Consider the following 27,834-nt stretch of genomic DNA (forward strand, 5'->3'; position numbering starts at 1 on the left):
AAAAAAAAAAAAAAAAAAGAAAATTTGGAGCTCCAGTGTTAGGTGCTTATATATTTAGGATTCTGATATTTTCCTGTTGGACACAGCCTTTTATCATTATATAATGTCCCTCTTTGTCTTTTTTAACTGCTGTTGCTTTAAAGTTTATTTTTTCTGATGTAAGGATGGATACTACTTTTCGCTTTTGGTGTCCATTTGCATAGAATGTCTTTTTCTACCCCTTTACCTTAAGTTTATGTGAGTCCTTATGTGGTAGGTGAATCTCTTGAAGGCAGTTGATGGTTGGTGAGTTCTTATCCATTCTGCAATTCTGTATCTTTTAAGTGGAGCTTTTAGGCCATTTACATTCAACTTTAGTATTGACATGTGAGATACCATTCCGTTTGTTGCGCTATTTGTTGCCTGTATACCTTTTTTTTTTTTTTTCAAATTGTATTTTTGTTTTATAGGTACTGTGAGATTTATGCTTTAAAGAGGCTCTGTTTTGATGTGTTTCCAGGATTTGTTTCAAGAGTTGCTCCCTTTTTAGCAGTTCTTGTAGTGCTGGCTTGGTAGTGGCAAATTCTCTCAGTATTTATTTGTTTGAAAAAGACTCTATCTTTCCTTCATTTATGAAGCTTAGTTTTGTCGGACACAAAATTCTTGGCTGATAATTGTTTTGTTTAAGGAGGCTGAAGATAGGGCCCCAATCCCTTCTAGCTTACAGAGTTTCTGCTGAGAAATCTGTTAATTCAATAGGTTTTTATTTTTTTATTTTTATTTTTTTATAGATTACCTCATGCTTTTGCCTCACAGCTCTTAAGATTCTTTTCTTTGTCTTAATTTTAGACAACCTGATGACAGTGTGCCTAGGCGATGATCTTTTTGTGATGAATTTCCCAGGTGTTCTTTGAGCTTCTTGTCTTTGGATGTCTAGGTCTTTAGCCAGGCTGGGGAAATTTTCCTTGATCATTCCCCCTAACATGTTTTCCAAACGTTTAGATTTCTCTTCTTCCTGAGGAATGCCAATTATTCTTAGGTTTGGTTATTTAACATAATCCCAGACTTCTTGGAGACTTTGTTCATATTTTCTTATTCTTTTTCCTTTGTCTTTGTTGGATTGGGTTAATTCGAACATCTTGTCTTTGAGCTCTGAAGTTCTTGCTTCTGCTTGTTTGATTCTATTCCTGAGACTTTCCAGAGCATTTTGCATTTCTTTCTTTTTTTTTTTTTGAGATGGAGTCTTGCTCTGTTGCCCAGGCTAGGGTGTAGTGGGGCAATCTCGACTTACTACAACTTCCACCTCGCTGGATCAAGCAATTCTCTTGCCTCACTCAGCCTCCCGAGTAGCTGGGATTTCAGGTGCCTGCCACCACACCTGGCTAATTTTTATAATTTTAGTAGAGATGGGCTTTCACCGTCTTGGCCAGGCTGGTCTCAAATTCCTGACCTCATGATCTACCTACCTTGGCCTCCCAAAGTGTTGGGATTACAGGCGTGAGCTACCGCTCCTGGCCAGCATTTTGCATTTCTGTAAGTGCATCCATTGTTTACTGACATTTTGATTGTTTTTTATATATGCTATCTATTCCATTGAAAATTTCTTCCCTCATTTCTTATATCATTTGTTTGATATCCTTAAATTGGGCTTTGTCTTTCTCTGGTGACTCCTCAATTAGCTTAATAAGTGATCTTCTGAATTCTTTTTCAGGTAAATCAGGGATTTCTTCTTGGTTTGGGTCTGTCGCTGGTGAGCTAGTGTGAATTTTTGAGGGTGTTAAAGAACCTTGTTTTGTCATATACTGGAGTTGGTTTCCTGGTCCCTTCTCATTTGGGTAGGCTCTGTCAGAGGAAAAGTCTAGGGCTCAAGGCTGTTGTTCAGATTCTTTTTTTTTGAGACAGAATCTCACTTGGCCACCCAGGCTGGAGTGCAGTGGTACAATCCCAGCTCACTGCAACCTCTGCCTCCCGGGTTCAAGTGATTCTCCTGCCTCAGCCTCCTGAGTAGCTGGGATTACAGGCGACCACCACCACACCCGGCTAATTTTTATATTTTTAGTAGAGACTGGGTTTCACCATGTTGGCCAGGCTGATCTCAAACTCCTGACCTTAGGTGATCTGCCTGCCTTGGCCTCCCGAAGTGCTGGGAATACAGGCATGAGCCACCATGCCTGGCCCAGGGTTTCCTTTTTTTGAGGGCTGAGTAATATTTTGTTGTGTGTATTTACTACATTTTGTTTATCCATTCACTGATGGACACTTGCGTTGTTTCATCTTTTGGTTATTGTGGATAATGCTACAATGAACATGGGTGTGCAAATATCTCTTTGAGACCCTGCTTTCAGTTCTTTTGCACATATACTCAGAAGTAGAATTGCTGGATCACATAGTGTTCAATTTTTTCAGGAATTACTGTACTGTTTTCTACAGCGGCTATACCATTGTATTCTTACCACTAATGTACGAAGGTTTCAGTTTTGCCACATCTTCACCAACACTTATTTTCTGTTCTTTGGATAGTGTCTATCTTAATGGGTTTGCAGTTTTTGACCATTTTAAAATTCAATTGTTTGTCTGTTTTTGAGTTTTAAGAGTTCTTTTTGTATTCAAGGTAATAGGTCCTTAGCAGATATATGATTTTCAAATATTTTCATCCATTCTGTAGGTTGTCTTGTCACATTCTTGAGAATGTATTTTGATGTACAGAGTATTTAATTTGGATAAAGTCCAATTTGCATATTTTTAACTTTTATTGCTAGTGCTTTTGGTGTCATATCTAAGAGTTCATTGCTTTATCTAAAGTCTTGAAGATTCCCCCTATGTTTTGTTCTAAAGTTTTAAAGTTTTAGCTCTTATATTTAGGTTGTTGATCCATATTGAATTAAATCTTGTATATGGAATGATTAATTTTATATATGATATGTTGTATATGGGTTCAACTTCATTCTATAGTTATTTGATAGTCCAAGCACTATTTGTTGAAGAGACTTTTCTTTGCCCATTGAATGGTCATGTCACTCTTGTTGAAAATAAACCCTGTAGGCCTATGCTGGATTTCTGGATTCAGCATTTTAGTCCATTGGTTTATGTGTCTGTTCTTAAGCCTGAACAACACTATTTTGATTACTGTGCTTTGTAGTAAATTTTGAAATAAAGAAGTGTCCTATTTTGTATTTCTGTCTTTTTTTTGTTTTTTTTTGAGACAGAGTCTCACTCTGTTTCACAGGTTGGCATAGAGTGTAGTGATCTCAGCTCACTACAACCTCTGCTTTTGGGCTTAAGTGATTCTCCAGCCTCAGCTTCCAGAGTAGCTGGGACTGTAAACATGAGTCACCACGTTTGGCTAACTTTTGTATTTTTGGTAGAGGCAAGGTTTTGCCATGTTGCCCAGGCTGGTGTCGAATTCCTGAGCTTAAAGCGATCTGCCTGCCTCAGCCTCTCAAAGTGCTGTCATTACAGGTGTGAGCCACCACACCTGGCCCTATTTCATATTTCTTTTTCAAAATTATTTTGTCTCTTTGCAGTTGTATATGAATTTGAAGATTAGCTTTTTCAGTTTGGCTCAAAAGGCCATTGGAATTATGATAGGGATTGTACTGAATCTGTCACTTGCTTGGTAGTATTATCATCTTAACTTAAATGTATTAACTTAAAAGTACTATCACTATACTTAAATGTTAAGTATAGTGATCCATGAACATGGGATGCCTTTCTGTTTAGTTAAGTAATCTTTAATTTTGTCAGCAGTATGTTATAATTTTCATTGTGTCTTTTACCTCCTTAGTTAAATTTATTCCTAGGTATATTATTATTTTGGGTGCTATTGTAAGTGGAATTGTTCTCTTAATTTCCATTTTGGATCATTTGTTGCTAGTGTACAGATGCAACATCAATTTTGGTGAGTTGATATTTTATTTATTTATTTTTGAGATGAGGTCTTGCTTTGTCACCCAAGCTGCAGTGCAGTGGTGTGATCATGGCTCACTGCAACCTTGACCACCTGGGCTCAAGCAATACTCCCACCTCATCCTCCCTAGTAGCTGGGACCACGGGCACATGCCACAATGCCTGGCTAATGAAATTTTTTTTTTTTTTTTAAGAGGGAGGGTCTTGGTATGTTGATCAGGCTGATCTTGAACTTTTGGGCTCAAGTGATCTTCCCACTTGTCCTCCCAAAGTGCTTGGATTATGGGTATGAGCCACCATGCTTAGCTGTGAGTCGATCTTTTGTTTTTTTTTTTGTTTTTGAGACAGGATTTTACTCTGCTGCTGAGGGTAGAGTGCAGTGGTGTGATCTCAGCTCACTGGAACCTCCGTCTCCCAGGCTTAAGTGATCCTCCCACCCCAGCCTCCCAAGTAGCAGGGACTACAGGTGTGCGCCACTGTGCCCAGCTAATTTTTTTGTGTGTTTTTGTAGACACGGGTTTTCACCATGTTGCCCAGGCTGGTCTTGAACTCCTGGGCTCAAGTGATCTGCCTGTCTCAGCCTCCAAAAATGCTGGGATTACAGGCATCAACCATCATGCCCGGCCTGTGGGTTGATCTTTTATTCTGCACATTTGCCAGATTCGTTTGTTAGCTATAGTAGTTTTTTGTGGATTCTGTGGGATTTTCTATATATAGAGTCATGTTATCTGAAAATATATAGAGATAGTTTTACTTTTCTCTCTCCAATTTGGTTGCCTTTTCTTCCTTCTCAAATTTCTTTGGCTAGGACTTCTAGTACAGTGTTTAATAGCAGTGGTGAAAATGGGCATCCTTGTCTTATTTATCTTTGAGGGAATGCTTTCAGCCTTTAACTATTGAGTATGATGTTAGGTGTGTGTTTTTCATAGAAGTTTCCTTTTATTCCTCATCCTCATTCCTCCATCCGGTGGAGGTGGCAGGGGGTGAAATGGACTCTGTGAGAGTCATCCTTAGTTTTGGTTGTTTAATACATTATCTTTGTTCTGGTTGGCCTTAAACATGTAGATGAATTTCACAGGAATATCTTTACTATGTTGAGTCTTACAATCCATCTACATAGTATGCTTCTCTAATTATTTCGATTCCTTTTTCTTTCTTTCATCAGCATTTTATTTTTTCAGCATGTAGGTCCTGTATATGTTTTGTTAGATTTATACCTAAATATTTTATTTCCTTTGGAGCATTTTTAATATTATCATATGCTTAATTTTGTATTTTGATTGTTCGTTGTTAAGTTATAGAAATGGAATTTATTTTTCTGCACTGATCTTGTGTCCTGTGACCTTGCTTAACTTTTTAATTTTAGGAGTTTTTTTGGGTGGATTCCTTTAGATTTCCTCCATAGGTAGTAATACCACCTACATAGACAATAATATCACCCACAAAAAGTATTTTTATTTTGTTTCCAATCTATATGCCCTTCTACCCTGTTTAAACTTACAAGCTAATCTTTTCATGGATTCTGCCTCCATGATACCATTGTAAGCACTTTGGCAGAGCTTATTAGTAACATCAAGCTTAAAAAAATCCAGTGGATACTTTTCATTTATTTTTTGATTCTCATTTACCTTTGCTATTTAATGCTTGTCATCTCTTTCCTAAAACTTCACTTTCTTGGCTCCTCTGATTCTTTCCCTATGTCTTTGGCACCCTGTCTCTGGCTCCTGTTGTTACTTTTCTGCTACCTATCCCACGTTTAAATAGGAGTTTAGTAGGTTTTCGTTATTTTAGTCCTCACTCTCCTTGGATAATTTTATTCCCAATGGATTTAGTTACCATTATATGTTTTTAACTCATAAAATGCTATTTTAGAGTTCGTTCTTTTTTTTCCCTGAACTCCAGCACTAAGAGCTAAACGGACCTGTATGTCCCATAGAATGTCCCAAACTGAATTCATCATAAACCTCAAATCCTTTCCTCTTTATGTGTTTTCTATTTCAGTGAACAATTCCACTGTGTGCTTTCAATCCAAACCAGAAACCCTGAGGTCATCCTTAACTTTACACATCCTTTATATCAATTATTCATCAGTCTGTTTTCTGCTGCTTTCCTATCTCTTAAATATATCTTTTAGCTTTCATTGGTACTTCAAATCATTTTTCACACTGCCTCTAGACACGATATTCTTAAATGTGGATCATTTCTTCAAAACTTTTTTTCTAGTTCAGTGATTTTCTCAGATCATAAACTTATGTGCAACTCATAGGAAAGAGACTGAAATTTTTTGTAATCTAGTTGTTTTCGAAGTGTGATCTGAAGACCTTCAGGTGTTCCCAAGTTTTTTCTTTTTATACACAAAATTAACATTATTTTTCTAATACTAAGACATGATTCATGATTTACTTTTTTCATCCTCATTTTCTCATGAATGTAGTGTGGAATTTTCCGGAGGTTATGTATGACACTGGAACAGACTGAAGGCAGAAGCAAGTATGAGAATGTAGCTGTCTTCTATTAAGTCAGACTTTAAAAAATATAATGCCCACTTTTTTCAAATTTTTATTTTTGTTTTAGAAAATATAGTGATTTTTCATAAAATATGAAAACCCTAAAATCTGTAATTTATTTTAAATTATCCATAATATAATTATAATTAACAAATAATGAATTTATTTAAAAGTGAGTTATAAACTATATAAACATATATATTAGAATTTTTTTCTTTTGTATTTCTACTATGGTAAATATGTGATTCTCAGTAATTTTTAAGAGATTAAGAGGTCCTGAGATTAAAATTTATCAGGACTGCTGGCCTCATACATACTAATACATAGCAATTGAAATTGAATTAGTTTAAACTGGTAAGCAACTTGACTGAATTTATAATTTCAGAAGTTGACTTTTTTCACAGTGGAGGGGAAGGGATTGGAGGAGATAATTTCAGAAAATTAGTTAGATTCCTTTTGCAATATTTTAGAAGAAAAGTTATGGAGCCCAGATGGAACTAAGTAATTGTCTGTGGCATTGGAGAGGTGGTGATAGGTTGTGAAGGAGGATATACGGAGGAAGTTCTGGGATGAGTTATGGAATTTTACTTTAGGATGATTGGTCTTTTCAGACTTGTCTGTCTAGCTCATCATATGCTAACATTACTGGTAATTAGATCTTACTGAAGGATAATACAGAAAGTAGGCGTAATACATTGTGTGTGAACCACATAGAAAATTACCATTTTAGTACTTATTTCCTTTCTTTGAAGGAAAAATTGAAAAGTTATTTATTCAACACATGCTTACTGAGTTTTATAACACTGTACTGAATGCTGTGGATATGGTAGTTAATGATACAGACAAAAACTTTCTCTTCTTTTGGAGTTTGTGTTTTTTTGAGAGAAGGTCTCACTCTGTTGCCCAGCCAGGAGTGTAGTGACTTGATCTTGGCTCATTGCAACTTCTGCTTCCCGGGCTCAAGTGATTCTCCAACCTTAGTGTCCCAAGTAGCTGGTACTATAGGCGGAAGCCGCAAATACCCGGCTGATTTTTGTATTTCTTGTAGTGATGAGGTTTTGCCCTAATTTTTGTATTTTTGGTAGAAACGGGGTTTTGCCATGTTGACCAGGCTGGTCTCAAATTCCTGAGCTCTTAGCTATTTTCCCACCTTGGCCTCCCAAACTGCTGGGATTACAGGCATGAGCCACCATACCCGGCCTCTTTTTGGGGTTTTAAGAAGACTGTATCAATTGATACAGTCTGCCCTCTGTACCACGGATGTGAAGCCCGTGGATGCAGAAGACTGACTGTGGTTTATGATTTTTATTTTAGCATGAAGTATTGTTTATAATCTTAGAATCATTGGATACTAAACTTTTGTTTTAGGTTTAGCTTCTTTTTTTTTTTTTTTTTTTTTTTTTTGAGACAGGGTCTTGCTCTGTCACCCAGGCTGGAGTGCAGTGGTGCGATCTTGGCTCACCGCAACCTTCACCTCCCAGGTTCAAGCAATTCTTCTGCCTCAGCCTCCCAAGTAGCCGAGATTACAGGCGTGCGCCACTATGCCTGGCTAATTTTTGTATTTTTTTTTGGAGAGACGGGGTTTCAGTATGTTGGCCAGGATGGTCTCAAACTCCTGACCTCAGGTGATCCGCCCACCTCGGCCTCCCAAAGTGCTGGGATTATAGGCGTGAGCCACTGTGCTGGCCAAGGCTTAGCTTCTTTTTGAGGTGAAATAATTGGGGTCATTTGACAACATTATTGAAAACGAAGTTAAAAAAACTACAAACCACACGCTGATAACTTGTAGATGGATGAAAGTGTAGGTAAATTTTTTTCAAATTGTACTGTGTTCCCTGAGAGTTTGGGAACACAAGAAATCATGGTTTCTTGAACTTCAGCTTGTGTCTAGATCCCAGAAGTAATAGAGGATTCTTTTTAGCTGGCTATTTGGGAGATATAATGTGTTATAAATGTCTGATTCTTTAAAAATACATAAATTGGGCTGGGCGTGGTGGCTCACCCCTGTCATTCCAGCACTTTGGGAGGCCGAGGCTGGCCGATCACTTGAGGTCAGGAGTTCGAGACCAGCCTGGTCAACATGGCGAAACCCCGCCTCTACTAAAAACACAAAAATTAGTTGGGTGTGGTGGTAGGGATCTGTAATCCCAGCCACTCTGGAAGCTGAGGTGGGGGAATCACTTGAACCCAGGAGGCGAAGGTTGCAGTGAGCCGAGATCACGCCACAGCACTCCAGTTTGGGTGATAGAGCGAGACTTCGTTTCAAAAAACAAACAGACAAAAAACTTGGCATAAATAAAGTGGATTTTTGGTTCAATAATACTGGTTTTTTTTTTTTTTTTTTAAACTTATTGAGGATGTTTTACTTCTTGTTTGCCATAAGGGAAAGTTTTTGAAATTCTGTATTTATTTTACTATTGGGAAGTTTTTTTTTTTCTTTTTGAGCTGAAAAAGGTATATTTCATCTTTATTCTCTCAACTATTTTAAGTAAGAAGAAACATTTGGATCAAGACAAGAAAAGAAGGCTTTAGTTTCATGAGGGACTTTCTAAGAATGTTATGACTGAGTGAAAATATGGGATTGTAACAGAAGTGCCAATATAACCTTAATTATAGTGTTCAATGTTTTTGACACTATAATTTATGTCTAAATGCTGCAAACTGAAAGAGCCTTAGTTTGAAACTTTGAAGTTGATGGTGGTTGCAAGTTTTTTTTTTCCCCTTTAGTTTTATGCCATCTCAATGTGTTATCTGGCGTTAAAGACATAAGGAACACAGATTGCAGCTTCCATTTTTTGGCATGTTTTTGATTTCTATTTGGTTCACATACTCTAGGTTCCCTTTGAATCCGTAAAATGAAACAGTTCTCTGATTTTTGTTTTGGTGATTAGATGCTGCTAATTTTCTTTCTTTCTTTCTTTCTTTTTTAACTTGTTCATTTTGCCGTTACTATTTTTTGAAACTTGAGATGTCTAGTATTTAGAAACTGTGCTGAGACTTTAGTCTTTCTATCTGACCTGGGTTTTCTATGGACAGATTATAGTCGGGTCTTACTAGTCTGACAATTCCTGACTGTTCATTGGAGTGTTTACTTTTATTTACTTTTAAATATGGTTAGGTTTAAGTTTGATGTCTTCCTTTTTTACTGGTCCCATCTGATTTTTGTTCCTTCTTTTCTTTTCCTGCCTTCTTTGTGATTGAGTATATTTTAGCATTCTAGCATTCTATTTTCTCTTCATTATTAATTAGCCATACTTTATTTTTTAGTGATTGCTCTAGGGTTGACAGTATGCATGTTTAACTTATCAATGTCTACTTCAAAATAATACTATATAATACCACTTTATAAGTAACGTAAGTATTATCCCTTACCTAGAATGCTTATGACAGTATGCTTCTCTTTATCTCCTGTCATGATTTGTGCTAATGTTGTCATAATACTTCTGTATGTTACACACTCACAATGGTCAATAATAATAATTATTATTGCTTTGAGTAATTTTTAAGAAATTAAAACAAGAGTGTTTGTTGTGTTTACCCACACTAGATTTTAAGGAGTGAATCTTGTTTGGTGTTCGTTGTTACTTTGTGCTTCTGTGTACACAAAGGTGCCTGTGATGGTCCACCTTAGTTGTTAAATGCTTCCTTAAGTCTAAGCTCATGTCTCCAACAGTATACTGTTCAGCTCTCCTGGGATATGTTTTTGTTTGCTTCAACTTGTCTAAATCCAAATATTCCCCCCAAGTTAGATCGATTCTCAACTTCAATATCTTATTTAGTAAAACCATTACTTGCTTCTGATTCCCTATTTGTTTTATAGGGAAGATAGGACATGCCATTTCCTGGAAATAAGATTAGTCTAATATTTATAATACAAATGCCAATGCTACAGAAGGGAAAACTGTTCTTATTTAGGGTTCTCTCTATGTAGTAGTTCATACAGAGAATTTTCATGTGCGTCAAAACCAATAAGAGATAAGATATGCCTTTACAAAATACAATAAATTATCATTATTCTTTTCTTTTATTCACATAAGACAACCTTTCCACTGTTGAAGAGTGTGGGCCCTGAAAAATAACTTTATTATATGTTTAATTTTTTTTTCTTTTTTTGAGATAGAGTTTCACTCTTGTTGCCCAGGCTGGAGTGCATGGGGGTCATCTTGGCTCACTGCAACCTCCGCCTCCTGGGTTCAAGTGATTCTTCTGTCTCAGCTTCCTGAGTAGCTGGGATTACAGGCATGCGCCACCACACCTGGCTAATTTTGCATTTTTAGTAGAGACGGGATTTCTCCATGTTTGGTCAGGCTGGTCTCGAACTTTCGACCTCAGATGATCCACTCGCCTCGGCCTCCCTAAGTGCAGGGATTATAGGTGTAAGCGACCATGCCTAGCCTATATGTTTAATTTTTAATTCCTTAATACATAAGACTACATTATTCTCTTATAATAGTTTAAGGTATTCAGATATTTTCTTAACCATTACTGAAAGTATCTCTGGATATGGATGGACACTCAAGTATAGAATAGATGTTAGAGGATTGCAACTACAAAATAAAGTATTTCTTAATTATTTTAAAAATGAACATAGTAATCATTATGGCCTTTTTTCCTTTATTTACTTATTTTTAAAGCAGGATGTGTTTTTTAGGAGCCAGAGTCTCTTTTATAGCAATAGTGAAATGAATTATTGTAATTTGAATACTTAAGAATCCATAAATTGACTCTTCCAAGATGGCCGAATAGGAACAGCTCCAGTCTGCAGCTCCCAGCGTGATTGACGCAGAAGATGGGTATTTCTGCATTTCCAACTGAGGTACCTGGTTCATCTGATTGGGACTGGTGGGACAGTGGGTGCAGCCCAAGGAGGGCAAGCCAAAGCAGGGCGGGGCGTTGCCTCATGCGGGAAGCGCAAGGGGTTGGGGAATTTCCCTTTCCTAGCCAAGGGAAGCTGTGACAGACTGTACCTGGAAAATCCGGACAATCCTGCCCAAATACTGTGCTTTTCCAACAGTCTTAGCAAACGGCACACCAGGAGATTATATCCTGCGCCTGACTTGGCAGGTCCTACGCCCACAGAGCCTTGCTCACTGCTAGTGCAGCAGTCTGATATCGACCTGTGAGGCAGAACTAGAGAAGCAAGAGCAAACACATTCAAAAGCTAGCAGAAGGCAAGAAATAACTAAGATCAGAGCAGAACGGAAGGAGATAGAGACACAAAAAACCCTTCAAAAAAATCAGTAAATCCAGGAGCTGGTTTTTTGAAAGATCAACAAAATTGATAGACCACTAGCAAGACTAATAAAGAAGACAAGAGAGAAGAATCAAATAGATGCAATAAAAAAAATGATAAAGGGGATATCACCACCAATCCCACAGAAATACAAACTACCTTCAGAGAATACTATAAACACCTCTATGCAAATAAACTAGAAAATCTAGAAGAAATGGATAAATTCCTGGACACATACACCCTCCCAAGACCAAAAAACCAGGAAGAAGTTGAATCTCTGAATAGACCAATAACAGGCTCTGAAATTGAGGCAATAATTAATAGACTGCCAGCAAAAAAAGTCCAGGACCAGATGGATGCACAGCTGAATTCTGTCAGGCATACAAAGAGGAGCTGATGGCATTGCTTCTAAAACTATTCCAATCAATAGAAAAAGAGGAATCCTCCCTAACTCATTTTATGAGGCCAGCATCATCCTGATACCAAAGCCTGGCAGAAACACAACAAAGAGAATTTCAGGCTGATATCCCTGAATGAACATCGATGGGAAAATCCTCAATAAAATACTGGCAAACCAAATCCAGCAACACATCAAAAAGCTTATCCACCACGATCAAGTCAGCTTCATCCCTGGGATGCAAGACTGGTTCAACATACGCAAATCAGTAAACATAATCCATCACATAAACAGAACCAACTACAAAAACTACATGATTATCTCAGTAGATGCAGAAAAGGCCTTCCACAAAATTCAACAGCCCTTCATGCTAAAAACTCTCAGTAAACTAGGTATTGATGGAACGTATCTCAAAATAATACGACCTATTTATGACAGACCCACAGCCAATATCATAGTGAATGGACAAAAACTGGAAGCATTCCCTTTGAAAACTGGAACAAGACAGGGATGCCCTCTCTCACCACTCCTATTCAACAGAGTGTTGGAAGTTCTGGCCAGGGCAGTCAGGCAAGAGAAAGAAATACAATGTATTCAATTAGCAAAAGAGGAAATCAGATTGTCTCTGTTTGCAGATGATCTGGTTGTATGTTTAGAAAACTCCGTCGTCTCAGCCCAAAATCTCCTTAAGCTGAGAAGCAACTTCAGCAAAGTCTCAGGATACAAAATCAATGTGCAAAAATCACAAGCATTCCTATACACCAGTAACAGACAGACAGCCAAATCATGAGTAAACTCCCATTTGCAATTGCTACAAAGAGAGTAAATAGGAATCCAACTTAAAAGGGATGTGAAGGACCTCTTCAAGGAGAACTACAAACCACTGCTCAATGAAAGAAAAGAGGACACAAACAAATGGAGGAACATTCCATGCTCATGGATAGGAAGAATCAGTATCGTGAAAATGGCCATACTGCCCAAGGTAATTTATAGATTCAATGCCATCCCCATCAAGTTACCAATGACTTTCTTCACAGAATTGGAAAAAACTACTTTAAACTTCGTATGGAACCAAAAAAGAGCCCGCATTGCTAAGACAATCCTAAGCAAAAAGAACAAAGCTGGAGGCATCACGCTACCTGACTTCCAAGTATCCTACAAGGCTATAGTAACCGAAACAGCATCGTAGTGGTACCAAAACAGATATATATAGACCAATGGAACAGAATAGAAGCCTCAGAAATAACACCACACGTCTACAACCATCTCATCTTTGACAAACCTGACACAAAGAATGGGGAAAAGAATTCCCTATTTAATAAATGGTGCTGGGAAAACTGGCTAGCCATATGTAGAAAACTGAAACTGGATCCCTTCCTTACACCTTGTACAAAAATTAATTCAAGATGGATTAAAGACTTAAATATTAGACCTAAAACCACAAAAACCCTAGAAGAAAACCTAGACAATACCATTCAGGACATAAGCAAGGGCACGGACTTCATGACTAAAATACCAAAAGTAATGGCAACAAAGGCCAAAATTGACAAATGGGATCTAATTAAACTAAAGAGCTTCTGCACAGCAAAAGAAACTACCACCAGAGTGGACAGGCAGCCTACAGAATGGGAGAAAATGTTTGCAATCTACCCATCTGACAAAGGCCTAGTATCCAGAATCTGCAAAGAACTTAACCCCATCAAAAAGTGGGCAAAGGACAGACAGTTAAAAAATCCTCATCATCACTGGTCATCAGAGAAATGCAAATCAAGACCATAATGAAATACCATCTCACACCAGTTAGAATGGTGATCATTAAAAAGTCAGGAAACAACAGATGCTGGAGAGGATGTGGAGAAATAGGAATGCTTTTACACTACTGGTGGGAGTGTAAACTAGTTCAGCCATTGTGGAAGACAACGTGGCGATTTCTCAATGATCTAGAGCTAGAAATACCATTTGACCCATCTATCCCATTACTGAGTATATACCCAAAAGAATATAAATCATGCTACTATAAAGACACAAGCACACGTGTGTTTATTGCGGCACTATTCACAATAGCAAAGACTTGGAACCAACCCAAGTGTCCATCAATGATAGACTGGATTAAGAAATGTGGCACATATACACCATGGAATACTATGCAGCCATAGGAAAGGATGAGTTCATGTCCTTTGCAGGGACATGGATGCAACTGGAAACCATCATTCTGAGCAAACTGTCACAAGGATAGAAAACCAAACACTGCATGTGCTCATGCATAGGTGGGAATTGAACAATGAGAACACTTGGACACAGGGTGGGAAACATCATACCCCATCTCCTGTTGTGGTTTGGGGGGCAGGGGGAGGGTTAGCATTAGGAGAAATACCTAATGTAAATGATGAGTTAATGGGTGCAGCAAACCAACATGCCACGTGATACCTATATAACAAACTTGCACGTTGTGCACGTGTACCCTAGAACTTAAGGTATAATAAATCCATAAATTTTGGAATGCCTTGGACACAACAACAAGAACAACAACAATCTGTATTATTTTTGCTAGTATTGTCATGTATAATTTAACCCTCATATCCTTTACTTCAATTCTTAAAATCTTTAAAATCTCAATTGGCATCAAAAGTACTGCTGAGAAAATTCTTTTGTGCTTTACTGCAAATTTATCTGAAATGCATTCTTTTCTTCTTATACATTGAATACTCCTGGAGTTTGTTGTTTTGGAATTATATATGATTAGAAGATATTTCCCGTTTTTTTCCTCCCATGCTCCCATTGTTTTCCCATGACACTTTTAGATCTTTATCATGTTGGCTAGATTTTGACTTTTACTTTTGCATATGTTTGGAAAAATGCTGTTTTATATTATGTAGCTCTTACATATATTATTTATTTTCAGAAATATTTCTATTTTTCTTCTCCCTTGAGACTCTGGAATCTTCTTCAGCCCATTTTCTTACAGATACTTCCTTTCCTTTTCTTTCTTTTATTAACCCTTTAGTGTTTCATTAGAACTGTTAAGGAATAACAGAAGAAATACCTTGTCTTCTTTGCTGTACTTTTGCCAAGCATAAATTTTGTACTTTTTTCTTCCCTAGCTGTTTTATAGATTTTCTTATAATTCAGACATATTTGTGGTCTGAACTTTTTGCCTTTTATAATGAAATCATTAGGTTACAAAGCATTTATAGGTTTTATAGTTTATTCTGTAAATGTTTTATAAAGACAGATGATTTAGTGTAGGGGTAATCAAAGTATGCCCCATGGGCTCACTACCAGTTTTTGTAAATAACATTTTTTTGGAACACAGCCACTCTTACTTGTATAAATACTGTGTTTGGTTGCTTTCATGCTTCAGTGGCAGAATTGAGAAGTTGCATGTATTAGTCCGTTTTCACATTGCTATAGAGAACTACCTGAGACTGGGTAATTTATAAAGAAAACGTTTGACTCACAGTTCTGCATTGCTGGGGAGGCCTCAGAAAACTTACAATTATGGCAGAAGGCAAAGGGAAAGCAGGGCACATCTTATGTGGCAGCAGGGGTGGGGGGAATGCCACACTTTAAAAACCATCAGATCTCATGAGAACTCACTCACTATCATGAGAACAGCTTGGGGGAAACCACCCTCATGATCCAGTCACCTCCCACCAGGTCCCTCATTTGATGCGTGGGAACTACAATTCTAGATGAGATTTGGATTAGTACACAGAGCCAAACCATATTATTTTGATAAAGCCTAAATGGCTTGCAAGCCTAAAATATTTATTGTCTGGCCCTTTATAGAAAGTTTGCCTACTCTTATTTTAAAGTATATGATCATTTAAAAGTGACATTTAATTTGATTAAAATTAAAAGCATAAAATAATTTAAAAATTATATATATATATTTTTCTAGATTGTTATAGGAATTTGCATGTTGGTAATTGCTAAAATTTAGAAAGCTTGCAGTTACTGATGTCAAGGAGTTGACATTTTCAGTGTAGACAAGATAGTTATTGTGTATATTTACTTTGGCTTTATGTAGAAACACACAAGAAAGATGAAGTATTATTCAGTGTTAAATTAGCAAATATTTTGATAACATAATACCTACATAATTTGAGCCCTTAAATAAATGGAGTCAGACTGGGTATGGTGGCTCACTCCTGTAATCCCTGTACATTGGGAGCCTGAGGTGGGTGGATTGCCTGAGCCCAGGAGTTAGAGACCAGCTGGGGCAACATGGTCAAACCCCATGTCTACAAAACAATACAAAAATTAGCTGGGCTTGGTGGCACACACCTTTAGTCCCAGCTACTCTGAAGGCTGAGGCAGGCAGATGGATTGAGCCTGGAAGGTTGATACTGCCGTGAGCTGTGATCACACCACTGCCAGCCTGGGTGACAGAATGAGAGCGTGTCTCAAAAGAAAAGGAGTCATTTTGTGATTTTGAGACACAAGTACAAGTTAATAATGACATTTGTCAATTATTAGAGTATGTAGGTATCTAATTATTAGAGTATGCGTGTATATATATACATTTTCTAATAATTTGTTATGTATGCATGTGTATACACAGGTATTTACACATGTCTAGAATTCACAGTAGGTTGATCTGAGAATGACAGAATGACCTACTATTACTGAGTAAATTATCATTACTATTCAGGGTTATGGTTCTTGGAGATTATAATCAGAATGGCCTAAGAGAGGTTGTTATATTCGGTGTGTTGAACTTGAGAAGGAAATTGGAAGAGTATTGGCAGAAAACTTTAGAGCGCATATAGTTTACTTCTAAAAAGATTCTAAATACATTTGAAAAAAATTCTCTTGCTCCTTTTTCCATGATTTTCTAATTGTTTTAATTAAATTAAAAAAATTTTTTTTTAAATTAAAAAAGTTTTTTTAAAAAAAATTTAGGCAAGGTCTTGCTCTGTCCACACAGGCAGGGGTGTGGTGGCACAGTCACAGATCTCTGCACCCTCAAACTGCTGGGCTCAAGCGATCCCCCCGCCACAGCTTCCCAAGTAGCTAGGAGTATAGGCATGCACCACCATGCCCAGCTAATTTTTTAATTTTTAATTTTTTAGTAGAGACGGGGTCTCATTGTGTTCCCTAGGCTTGTCTTGAAGTCCTGGGCTCAAGTAGTCCTCCTGCCTCAGCCTCCCAAAGTGCTGGGATTACAGGCATCAGCCAAAGCACCTGGCCCCATGAAATTTTTTTTAGTTCTTTGATTATCTTAAAATACGTGATTTGTTATATCCTGTTAGTAGGTTATTAACATCTTAAGGTACTAAGAAATTTTCTATCCAGTCAAATATTTTGAAGTGTTTTAGAATGGATGCATGAAATTTTTCTGTGAAAACTTTAATTCTTTCTTCTATTATAGTACAGTTTGGGAATTATATCATGAGTTTTCTAGAACAGTCTTAATTTCACACTTAATGAAACTACAACTGCATGAGATTAAGTATTTGACTTCTTTTGGCTGCCGTGAAAGTAATGCTTGTTGCAAAATAATTCAGATGGTACAGAAGTAAATAAAATAAGTAGTAAAAGTTAATTTTTTTGTTATTCTGATACTCCCCTTCAAAGACATATGTTATCTATAGGTTTCCTCTTCACTGACTGTCTACATTACCTTCTTTTCTCACATTTTATTTCTTAATGTTCTCCTTCTGCATTCTGTATTTATTGTTCAAACTATTATGTCATTGAGTATTATTTCTAGATCTTGTAGGTGTGTTTCAATCTTTATTTTTCTTTTTTCTTTTGTCTCCTGTGTGTATTTTCAAATAGCCTGTTTTCAGTCTCACTAATTCTTTCTTCTGCTTAATTTTGCTGTTGAGAGGTTCTGATGCATTCTTCAGTATGTTAATTCTAATCAGCAGTTGGCAGTAAGTTTTTTCTGCCTCCTTCAAAATTGGGGCTTCACTCTATTACTGGTTTTAAGTGTCGAGCTTGGTAACAGTCTCCCGTCTTACGTGACCATTTTGAGTTCTCTTTATTCCTTATCTGCCAGGTTTTGCATCTGTTGCATGGTGACGTGTCTTTCTCAATCTGACTAATGCTTTGAGCCTGGTTAAAATTTTTCTCTTTTTTACGTTGTTGCTAGTATTTCTTGTCCTCCCCCATCCTCAATGTTTTTATCTAGTCAGCCTTTATCAGAAGTATAAATCCTTTTTTCTTTTTATTGGAAATCTAAAAGCTTCATAACTTTTTTTTTTTTTTTTTTTTAAGAGATGGGATCTGATTATGTAGCCCAGGCTGGCTGCCAACTCTTGGGTTCAAGCAGTTCCCCACCCTCAGCCTCCTGAGTAGCTGGGATTACAGGAGCATGCTACAAAGCCCTGCTTCAAATATCACTTGTACATTACTTGTATTTTAAATGAGTCCTAAGTCTTTATATAACTGATCTCCGTTTCAGTCTCTTCTAGTACACGTTCAGCTTTCCTGTGCACATATATAATTGTATATCATGCGTTTACTGAAATACCACCTATCAAAATTTGAATGTACTAGGCCAGGCACGGTGGCTCATGTCTGTAATCCCAGCACTTTGGGAGGCCGAGGCAGGCAGATTACTTAAGGTCAGGAGTTTGAGACCAGCCCGGCCAATATGGTGAAACCCAGTCTCTACTAAAAATACAAAAATTAGCTGGGCGTGGTTGCGCGCACCTGTAATCCCAGCTACTCGAGAGGTTGAGGCAGGAGAATTGCTTGAACCCGGGAGGTGGAGGTTGCAGTGAGCTGAGATTGTGCCACTGTACTCCAGACTGAGTGACAGAGTGAGACCCTGTCTCAGGAAAGAAAAAAAAAAAATGAATTTACCATTTTACCTTAAATATCAGATCTTAAAAAAAAATCAGTTGGTAATTTCCTGGGTAGTGTAGAGCTTAGAGAGTAGTGTCATCCTATATGACTTATGGTCAAGCATCTGTTTTTCTGTCCTGAAATTTGCAAACCTCATTAGCATCAATTTGCAATGTTAGAGCAGACATAAAAGTTAGATTATATTCTTCTTTCCTAGGAGACTGAGAAGATAATAGTGTCATTAACTGAATTAGGGAATAAAGGACAGAGGATATTGGGGGAAACAATGGGAGAAGGGGAAAAAGGGGCTGAATCAGTTGCAGAGTTATGAGTTTTGTTTTAGACTTGTTCAGTTTGAGGTGCTCACATAAAAATTTTTTTCTCAGTGCTACTTCCCTCATTATTTAATTTCTAAACTTTTATAATAATCTATTGCTGATATTTCTGCTTTTGCTCTTGGCTAAATACTCAGAAGAGTCTTCTTCCTAAATGAAATGCTTCATCTTATTATTCTCTCATTCATGAGTTTCATTGGCTTGTTTAATATACAGAATAAAGTTTAAACTTCTTGGACGAATAGACGCTCTGCCATTTGCCCTAGTTTCTTTTTACAGCTTGATATTTCACTGCTCTCTATTTAACCTACATTGGGCCATCCATTATTTCAGTAAGGCATGTTACCTTTCTTTGTTCAACCTTTCCTTTTTCAATCCTGCAGGGCACAATCTTTTCAAATCTCTTGTTCTTTGTAATGTTTTCCTGACTACTCAATTTCACTCTGAATTTTCCTTTCTCAGGATAAGAAAAGGTTAGGTTGGATAGGTTAGGAAAGGATGGGTTGTTAATACAGTATTGTACTTCTCAGTTACCTTTTTCTCATAGAGAGGCAGTAGGGCAAAGTGGTTAGGATTAGGCACTTAATAGCTGTGTGATTTTGAAGCATGTAATCTCTTTATGCCTTAGTTTCTTCATCTATAAAATGAGGATATTCTTGCATTCATAGAGTCGATTAGGAGGATTACGAGAGATATGAACATGATGTTTTTAGCAGTATGTGACATGTTGAAAGTGTTACAGAGTTTTTTCTGTTTGTCTCTTTTTCATCCATCTCTGCCTTCCTTCTTTCTGTTTGTAAACCAAAAAGTACCTGAGACAAGTCTCAATTTAGAAGCTTATTTTGCCGAGGTTAAGGACAAACCTCAGGAGGTCCTGATGACGTGTGCCCAAGGTGGTCATGCTATACCTTGGTTTTGTGCATTTTACGGAGACATAAGACATCAGTCAATATATATCGGATGTACATTGGTTTGGTCTGGAAAAGCAGGACAACGTGAGGAGGAAGGGGCTTCCAAGTAATAGGTGGAATCAAAGATTTGCAGTTGGTTGAAAGAATTTATCTAAAGATCTGGAATCCATAGAAGGGAATGCCTGAGTTAAGATAAGGAATTATGGAGAACAAAGTTCTTATGATGCAGATGAAGTTTCCAGGTAGCAGGCTTCAGAAAGAACAGATTGTAATTATTTCTTAATCATGTTTAAAAAGGTGCCAGACTCTTAGTTAATTCTCTCCTGGATCAGAGAAAAGCCTGGAAAGGGAAAGGGATTCTTTACAGAATATAGATTTTTCCCCACAAGAGACAGCTTTGTAGGGCCATTTCAAAATATGTATAAGGGTTATACTTTGATTTCTTTCAGGGCCTGTGATCTGTGTCATGTGATTCAATACTGGAGTCAGGGTGGAATTTGGTGTCTTATTGCTACAAAAAGCCTTAAGATTTCTGTTTTAATGTTAATACAGGTCAGTTGTGCCTGAATTTCAAAGAGAGGCGGATATGATGAAGCATGTCTGACCTCCCACTCCCATCATAGCCTGAAGTAGTTTTCGAGGTTAAGTTTGGAATGCCCATGGCTTGAGCCCATTCAGATAGTTTTGGGGGCTAACAATTTTATTTTTAGTTTATGCCTACTCTCCACTTTTCTTAAGAGAAGCCCTACTTTTCTTACCCTTGAAATACTTGCTGCGTGGTATGTATATGTGCTCAGTAAAGGGAACTGCTATTTCTTTTTTCTTTGTGATGTATATAATCACTGATAAACTTTTTTTTTTTTTTTTGAGATGGAGTCTCTCTTTGTCACCCAGGCAGGAGTGCAGTGGCACGATCTTGGCTCACTGTAACCTCCACCTCCCTGGTTCAAGCGATTCCCCTGCCTCAGCCTCCTGAGTAGCTGGAATTACAGGTGCACAGTACCACGCCCGGCTAATTTTTTTTGAAGTTTTAGTGGAGACAAGGTTACACCATGTTGGCCACACTGGTCTCGAACTCCTGACCTCAGGCAATCCACCTGCCTCCCAAAGTGCTGGGATTATAGGCGTGAGCCACCATGCCTGGCCTGATTAACTCTTAAATTACTAACTTTTTAATGTATACGTAGGTTTTGTTATTTGAGTAAATAGGTAAAATACTTAGATAAAGATATCTTCTATTTTACTACTTTTTTTTTTTTTCCCTGAGGTGCCTAACACATACTTTACTTTGCTCGGACATCTGTTGCTGAGGGAAGTTGTATACAAGAAAACAAAGTGCAGTTAAATTGATCTGTTCAATAACCCAATTCCCCCCAGCGAATTCTGGTAAAAATTAGATGGTAGAATGTGGTTTAGACCAGGGTAGTTCTGTATTTACTTTTTTTTTTTTCCTCCATGAATTTCTGCCTATTTCACCTTCTAAATCTTCGAGTGGATCTCACAGTTTCAATTCTGTTGTTTAAAAAAAGTGGGAGAGGGAGGTGGCAATCTGATACACACCCACCAATATGAAGGAAAGGAATGTCATAGGTAGCTATAAAGAACAAATTTTTCCTAACATGTTTTGCTATTTCTCTGATAGATGTTGTGGCATAGTTCAATAGTTTGATCATTCTGTGGCTGGGGTAATATCATGGGTCGGGGGCTATGTGGGTGAAAAGAAGGCAAAGGAGAGATGGCTAATGGTTGAGTCATCTGGGAAAATGGCTCTGGTCCTTTTACTGAGTAGCATGGGTCTCAGAGATTAGAAGAGAAGCGATTAGAAAAGCACATAGAAGTGTTCACAGTGAGTACAGTCATCTCCTTTATTATTAAAATGGGCCCAATGAATGTTCAGCTTTTGGTCATTCAGGTTAGTTATATCTTCCTTTGAGATGATCAAGTGAAAATAATACAAGGGAGGGTCATTTCTTTTTCCTTTTTCCAGCCTATCATAACCCCTTATTTCTACTCTTGATAGGAGAGAAGATGGAAGCAGCCTCCCTTGTGGACTAAAGTTGATGTGTGAAGAGATTGGTGTTACACATTCCTCTTTATTTAAGCATGCTTGATATATATACATATATATTTTTTTATGATTAAAGCTAAGGTTTTAAATATTGCTCTTAAGGTAGAGTTGAGTCAGATTTCTATTTTTACCATGAAACTTAGTGAATGTGTTTTCCCTGGCTCTCTCTTGTGCTCTCCAAGTGTACCTCTGAGTAAATGACTTTATTTAGCTTTCTGACTTTGAAGTGTGCAGTGTTACTCTCAGAGATTCTTTATTGCATCTGGCAGTTATCATTGTACTTGCTACTGGAGAGGATAGAGGTGAATGTTCCTAAGAGCCTTGTAGCAGTTCATTTCTAAGCCCCTTTGGTGATCAGAGTTGACAGGTGAGTCTTACTTCTTTTCTGCTTGCGAGGTTTGGTGCCACAGGGTTGAGCATAAAGTACATCACCTCTTAGTTTCACTGTTCATTTTCTCCTTCTTCAACTCTTTCCTGCATCTTAACTTCTTGCTCTTGTAATTTTAGACGAGGACTTGAATGATTTAGTTACTTGTTTTCAGTTTTATTCTTAATTTTATTCACACTATTGTGAATCTAGGAGTTGATGGTTTTCTAGTTTTAGTTGACTAGCCCTATGAGGGACAGGGAGAAAAGTGTGCAACATGAACTCATGATCTGTCAGTATGAAAGTAATGGTCTATTTACATGCAGTGTTTGCCACACATTTTTCCTCTGTTAGGAACTTTTGTAAGGAAATGACATTCTTGCTTGTTTCATGAGGAGTAAATGGCAGTATTTTCAGAAATAGCTATGTGGTCCCCAAGAGAAAACATTCTTTGGCCATGAAATATACTTACCAGACATTTTGGAAAAAGTTGCAACCTAAATAAGATATAACTGTAGTGTGTTTGGTGTTAAAAATTATCTGAAAATATTTTAGCTAGTATTTTTGAGAACAGAGTTTCTTTTATTAGTAATTAAAGGCTTTCAGTGAATGAAAACTGTGTAATAGTCCACAGTGATGCCTACTGGTTAAAAGCAGATGATGAATTCAAAACTAATGGAAATAATTTCAGTCTTAATAGTAAATATTATAATTATTCTTATTTGGCTTTATTTTTATTTAATTTGATTGGGGCATGATTTGAATGGAAACTCACTTTTATTGGATACAACTAAAATGTAATTGAAATGAAAACAAGTTCAAATCATTGAAAGGATTAATTTCTAATTATAGTGTATACATTGTCAAAGTTTCCTAACCATAATTAAGAAAGAAGTGTTTATGTGTTTGGTAATGTTTGGTTTATAGTATATATTCCTGTGAGTACCATGATTAATGCTCATTTTTTGAGCACACAAAAATTTCAGGTTTTTAAAATAAATTTTGTTTAGGCAAATAAAGTTATTTAGTTTGTTTCTCTTTTGAATAATAAATACATGTAGTTTTCAGGGAAGCTTTATTCACTTTTTTTTTTTAACAAAAATTTGAAAACTCATCCTTTTCATTTAATCCCATTTTGCTGCTAATAATTTTTAAAAAATAGAGTAAAAATAACTTGTTCTTTCTTTTGCTTTAAAATGTTTGTCATCTCACATATGCCAGATTTATTGGACTGCAGTAGTTTTAGTGCATTTTGGCTGGAATGTTTATTATGACATCACCATAATCTATATACAGTATGTGATTTCAGATGGTTTCAGTGTTAAATATTTTCATAATTATGCTAGTTTTGGCAGTTCACTTGGAACTTTTTCACATCTCTTTAATGAACATGTTTTACTTCTGGGCTTTTGAGACAACCATATGTTTCAAAAATTAATAATGTGCTTTCAATGTTAATGTTGTGCAGAAGTGTATGACTGTGGACATTTTTAAGGATTTAAGTTGAACTAAAAGTAATTACAGTAAGGCTTTATTCACGGTAGTAGTCTTTTAGTATTTAAGACCGTAACATCCCCCAAATAACAGAAGATATCTTTATGAAGATTGAATAGTGAAGTTATTTTGTGGAATGAAACCTGTGGTGTTTGTTTTTCATTAACTTAAAATGAACATAAGGTTGTGAGAAAATTTTCACTCTTGTTTATGGTTGCAAGTCATTTTGTTTATATGAAGTTTCAAACAAATTTTTTTCTAATGTATCACTACCATCTGAAGCCATGCAATTTTGTAAGACACCGTTTATTGTATATTTCTCTTAGTGCGATAGTGAATAAAAATTTTCTTAAAGAGGTCTTATTATCGTTCTTATTTGCCTCTAATACCCTGTGAGTTTGGTAAACTAGTGATGATTATTCATCACTATAAAATAGTGTTATTATTGATTAATGAATTCATGGTGCGCAGTGCACTCTCAATTACCCTTTGTAAAATTGGTGTCTTTGATCTCTCACTCCACATATGCATTTTTACTTCAAGAAAAAATGTATTCTTTTATCCTCAAAAAAGGAATAAGAAGTTTTAGTTGCCAGATGATTTTCCCTCATGTTACTACTCCACCTATTTTCTCTTTGTAATGCCTATCTTCGTGAAAGTGCAGTTTATTTTTATTGACTCCACTGTAATTTCTCATTCACTCTGAGCTACTCATTTACTGCTCCCAATTCTCTCTTTCTGTGGGAACTGCTAAATCTCCTTTCTAATAGGTTAGTGGCAGCCTCCTCCTAATTACCAAATCCTGAAACAGGCCAACTAGAATGAGGACTGAGAATATCTCTATAGTTGTTAACATTACCCCATTTTTATTGAAAGATCTGTGCCTTTAACTTCTTCCATCTTAGATACTGTACACTCTGGCCTTATTTGACTAATCATCATTCTTTATATGTGCTACATATGTTGATACTGTTTTGCTTTTGCTTATGGTCCCTCCCTCCACACCTCAATTAGCCCCAGTCTAAACCTAAAACATTTCTACATTTGATTTTGAATGGCCTGATCTTTCTAGTTCTCCCAAACATAATGACTCTTTTTATGCTCCTTATTACTTAAAAACAAACAAAAGTATTGCTGTTGTAGAATTAGTTATATATGTGTTTGATAGATTCTGAAGTCCCTAAGGACAGGATACAAAGATAAATATATCTAATTTATCCTTGTAAATCCAGTAATTGGCATGTAAGAGCATTACATAAATGTTGAATCAGGACAGGAAAAAAGTACTCATTTGCAATTATAAATAAAGGGATAAATTTCAAAAATATGTATAATTTATTTGTTTCTGTTACTCATATTGAAACCCAGTTAAAACTTATACCTAACATGAATGATAATTTAGTATACATTGTTTAGTAGGATGGAGAGGATTATAAGGGTGATTAAGATTAATCATTAAAGATGACCAAGATAGCTTGGATTGAAAATAGTGTTTTCACATATAAACAACAAATAGGGGAAAAATTAAGAACCTTTTTATTTACTTTGCACTTACATAGAGATGGATGGTGTTTAAAAGCTTTCATTAAGTAATTTTTTCTTTTGCTAGAGCCATAAATAAGAATTCTTTGAAGACTGTCAAGTAGTTTGTTTTGACATCAGCTAAAGAAAGAAGAATTTATAGTTTTAAACTACTAGTTATTAATATTTTTAAATGCTGTTTGAGAATGCAAATTAGGAAAATTGGTTATGTAGTTTTTAGAGCTAAAAATAAAATTATGTTGATCTTTCTCCTGTAGCTACCACAAACTGCATATATAAAATTTTTTTCTTAATTGTTGAATATGATTGATGGTTTTCTTTTTCTTTCTTTAAAATAAAAATAGGATGACCATGAAAGCTGTGGTTCTAATTCCACCAACCGTAGTACCACTGAGAACACAAAATCATCAATCAAACCACGGAGAATTCAGCAGGCTGCTCCTACAGATCCTGACTTACCACCAGGTAACTTCTAATGGGATCGATAAAATCAAACTTCAATTTTTGGCCGGGCATGGTGGCTCATGCCTGTAATCCCAGTGCTTTGGGAGGCCAAGGTGAGTGGATCACTTGAGGTCAGGAGTTCAAGACCAGCCTGGCCAACATGGTGAAACCATGTCTCTACTAAAAATACAAAAATTAGCCGGGCGTGGTGGCATGCACCTGTAATCTCAGCTACTCCGGAGGCTGAGACAGGAGAATCACTTGAACCCAGGAGGCGGGGGTTGTAGTGAGCCGAGATCGTGCCACTGCATTCCAGCCTGGGTGACAGAGTGAGACTCTGTCTCAAAAAAAAAAATTGATCATTGTTTTAGTCCTTTGTAGAATATATATTTTTAGTATCATAAAACTTTTAAGCTGTATGTGCATGTGTACTTGTGCGTGACTTCTGAACAAATTGGGTCCAGAGCCTTCACAAATGGCTTTCATTCAAATTTTGATCCTCTTTTGCAGTAAGTTGTTCTTTGAGTTTCTTTCTTACAGTTTAAGCAAAAGACTAACAGTCTCTTTGTTCCCCTTGTGTCTTGATAACAGAGAAGAGACACTAGATTATTCTGAGTTTCTGGAAGCGCTAAAATTCACTAATGGAATCACAGAGTTTTGTAACTGAAACAGACCTTATATATCATCTCTTTTATTTCCTGAAGTTTTTATTTAGGTGGGACAGTAGTGGGTTGCATGAAACAGTTTCTTCATAAACATTTAAAGAAAAAAACTGATCATCACATGTCAGCTCTGTGGCCAAGATGCATTGCTGCCTTTTTACAGTTAGGAGTTGTTTATCAGTCACTTTTGTTTTGATTTTATTTATTAGTGACTCCTATTTTTGTGAGATGTATTAGACATTAATATATAGTTGTTTTCTGTGCTGAAGTTTTATAAGCTTTCTGCTACTCTCATTACTTTTTGGCAGTCTTTTGGCACCATTTACTTGTAAAAGACTAGAATTAGGTATATCATTTTATAGACCCCTTCCCTCAAATACATGTCCTAAGTTACATTTGAGTTGAACACTGTTAACTAGTCTATAGTGACATGAGTACTGATGCTTTGTGTTCTTCAGAACTCTATTTAACAGGTCTTTGTTACCCGTCTGACTTCTGGATGGATGAATTGTTATAAGCTGGGAAAGGTGTCAGAAGAAGATGTTTTACTTCTAAATGTTTCTATTTGTGCTTAGAGTTGTGTGATGGTTCCAGAATTTTAAAAACTTTTTCTTAATAACTCCTTGCGAAAAATCCTGAGAAATTAAATTAAATTATGAATTAAACTGTAAATGTTCTTTTTAAACAGGCAATCCTTTTGTCCCTCCAAATTTATGATTACATATTTTCTGAAGAGTTGCTATAGCAGCTCATGTATAGAAGCATTGGAGTCTCTCTCAATGTCCTGGCAAAGAATAATCAATTGTAGGTTTAATTGTTGGCTTGTTCTATATTTTGTTTTTCCTAAGAAAAAACAAAAAAATTAAAGCTAATGTCAATTGTTGATTTCATAGTAACCTTCTATGGGGTAACCTGCATGTACTCAAAATAGGTCCCAGACTTTTAATGATACTTTATTGTCTGTATTAGAATTTAGACTGTTATTCAGAATTGGGAGAATTGGCCTATTTTTGTGGCACAAAACATGAAATCATCAATATAACATAAAACATTCTTTTTTTTTTTTTTTTTTTTTGAGACCCATTCTCACTCTATGGCCCAAGCTGGAGTACAGTGGTGTGATCTCAGCTCTCTGCAACCTCTGCCTCCCGGGTTCAAGTGATTCTTCTGCATCAGCCTCCCAAGTAGCTG

The 27,834-nt window shown here is 36.6% G+C and overlaps 1 protein-coding gene across 1 annotated transcript in view; it reads left to right on the forward strand.

Moving 5' to 3' along the window:
- LOC105553858 (vacuolar protein sorting-associated protein 13B-like) overlaps window positions 1-27,834 on the forward strand; it is a 194,762-nt gene that overhangs the window by 37,839 nt on the left and 129,089 nt on the right. The window contains exon 4 of the mRNA XM_012000016.1: window positions 25,882-26,002. Coding sequence (XP_011855406.1) covers window positions 25,882-26,002 — 121 coding nt within the window. The remainder of the gene's footprint in view (window positions 1-25,881; window positions 26,003-27,834) is intronic.

Source organism: Mandrillus leucophaeus, unplaced genomic scaffold, assembly GCF_000951045.1.
Source record: "Mandrillus leucophaeus isolate KB7577 unplaced genomic scaffold, Mleu.le_1.0 Scaffold611, whole genome shotgun sequence".
NCBI classification, from domain to species: domain Eukaryota; kingdom Metazoa; phylum Chordata; class Mammalia; order Primates; family Cercopithecidae; genus Mandrillus; species Mandrillus leucophaeus.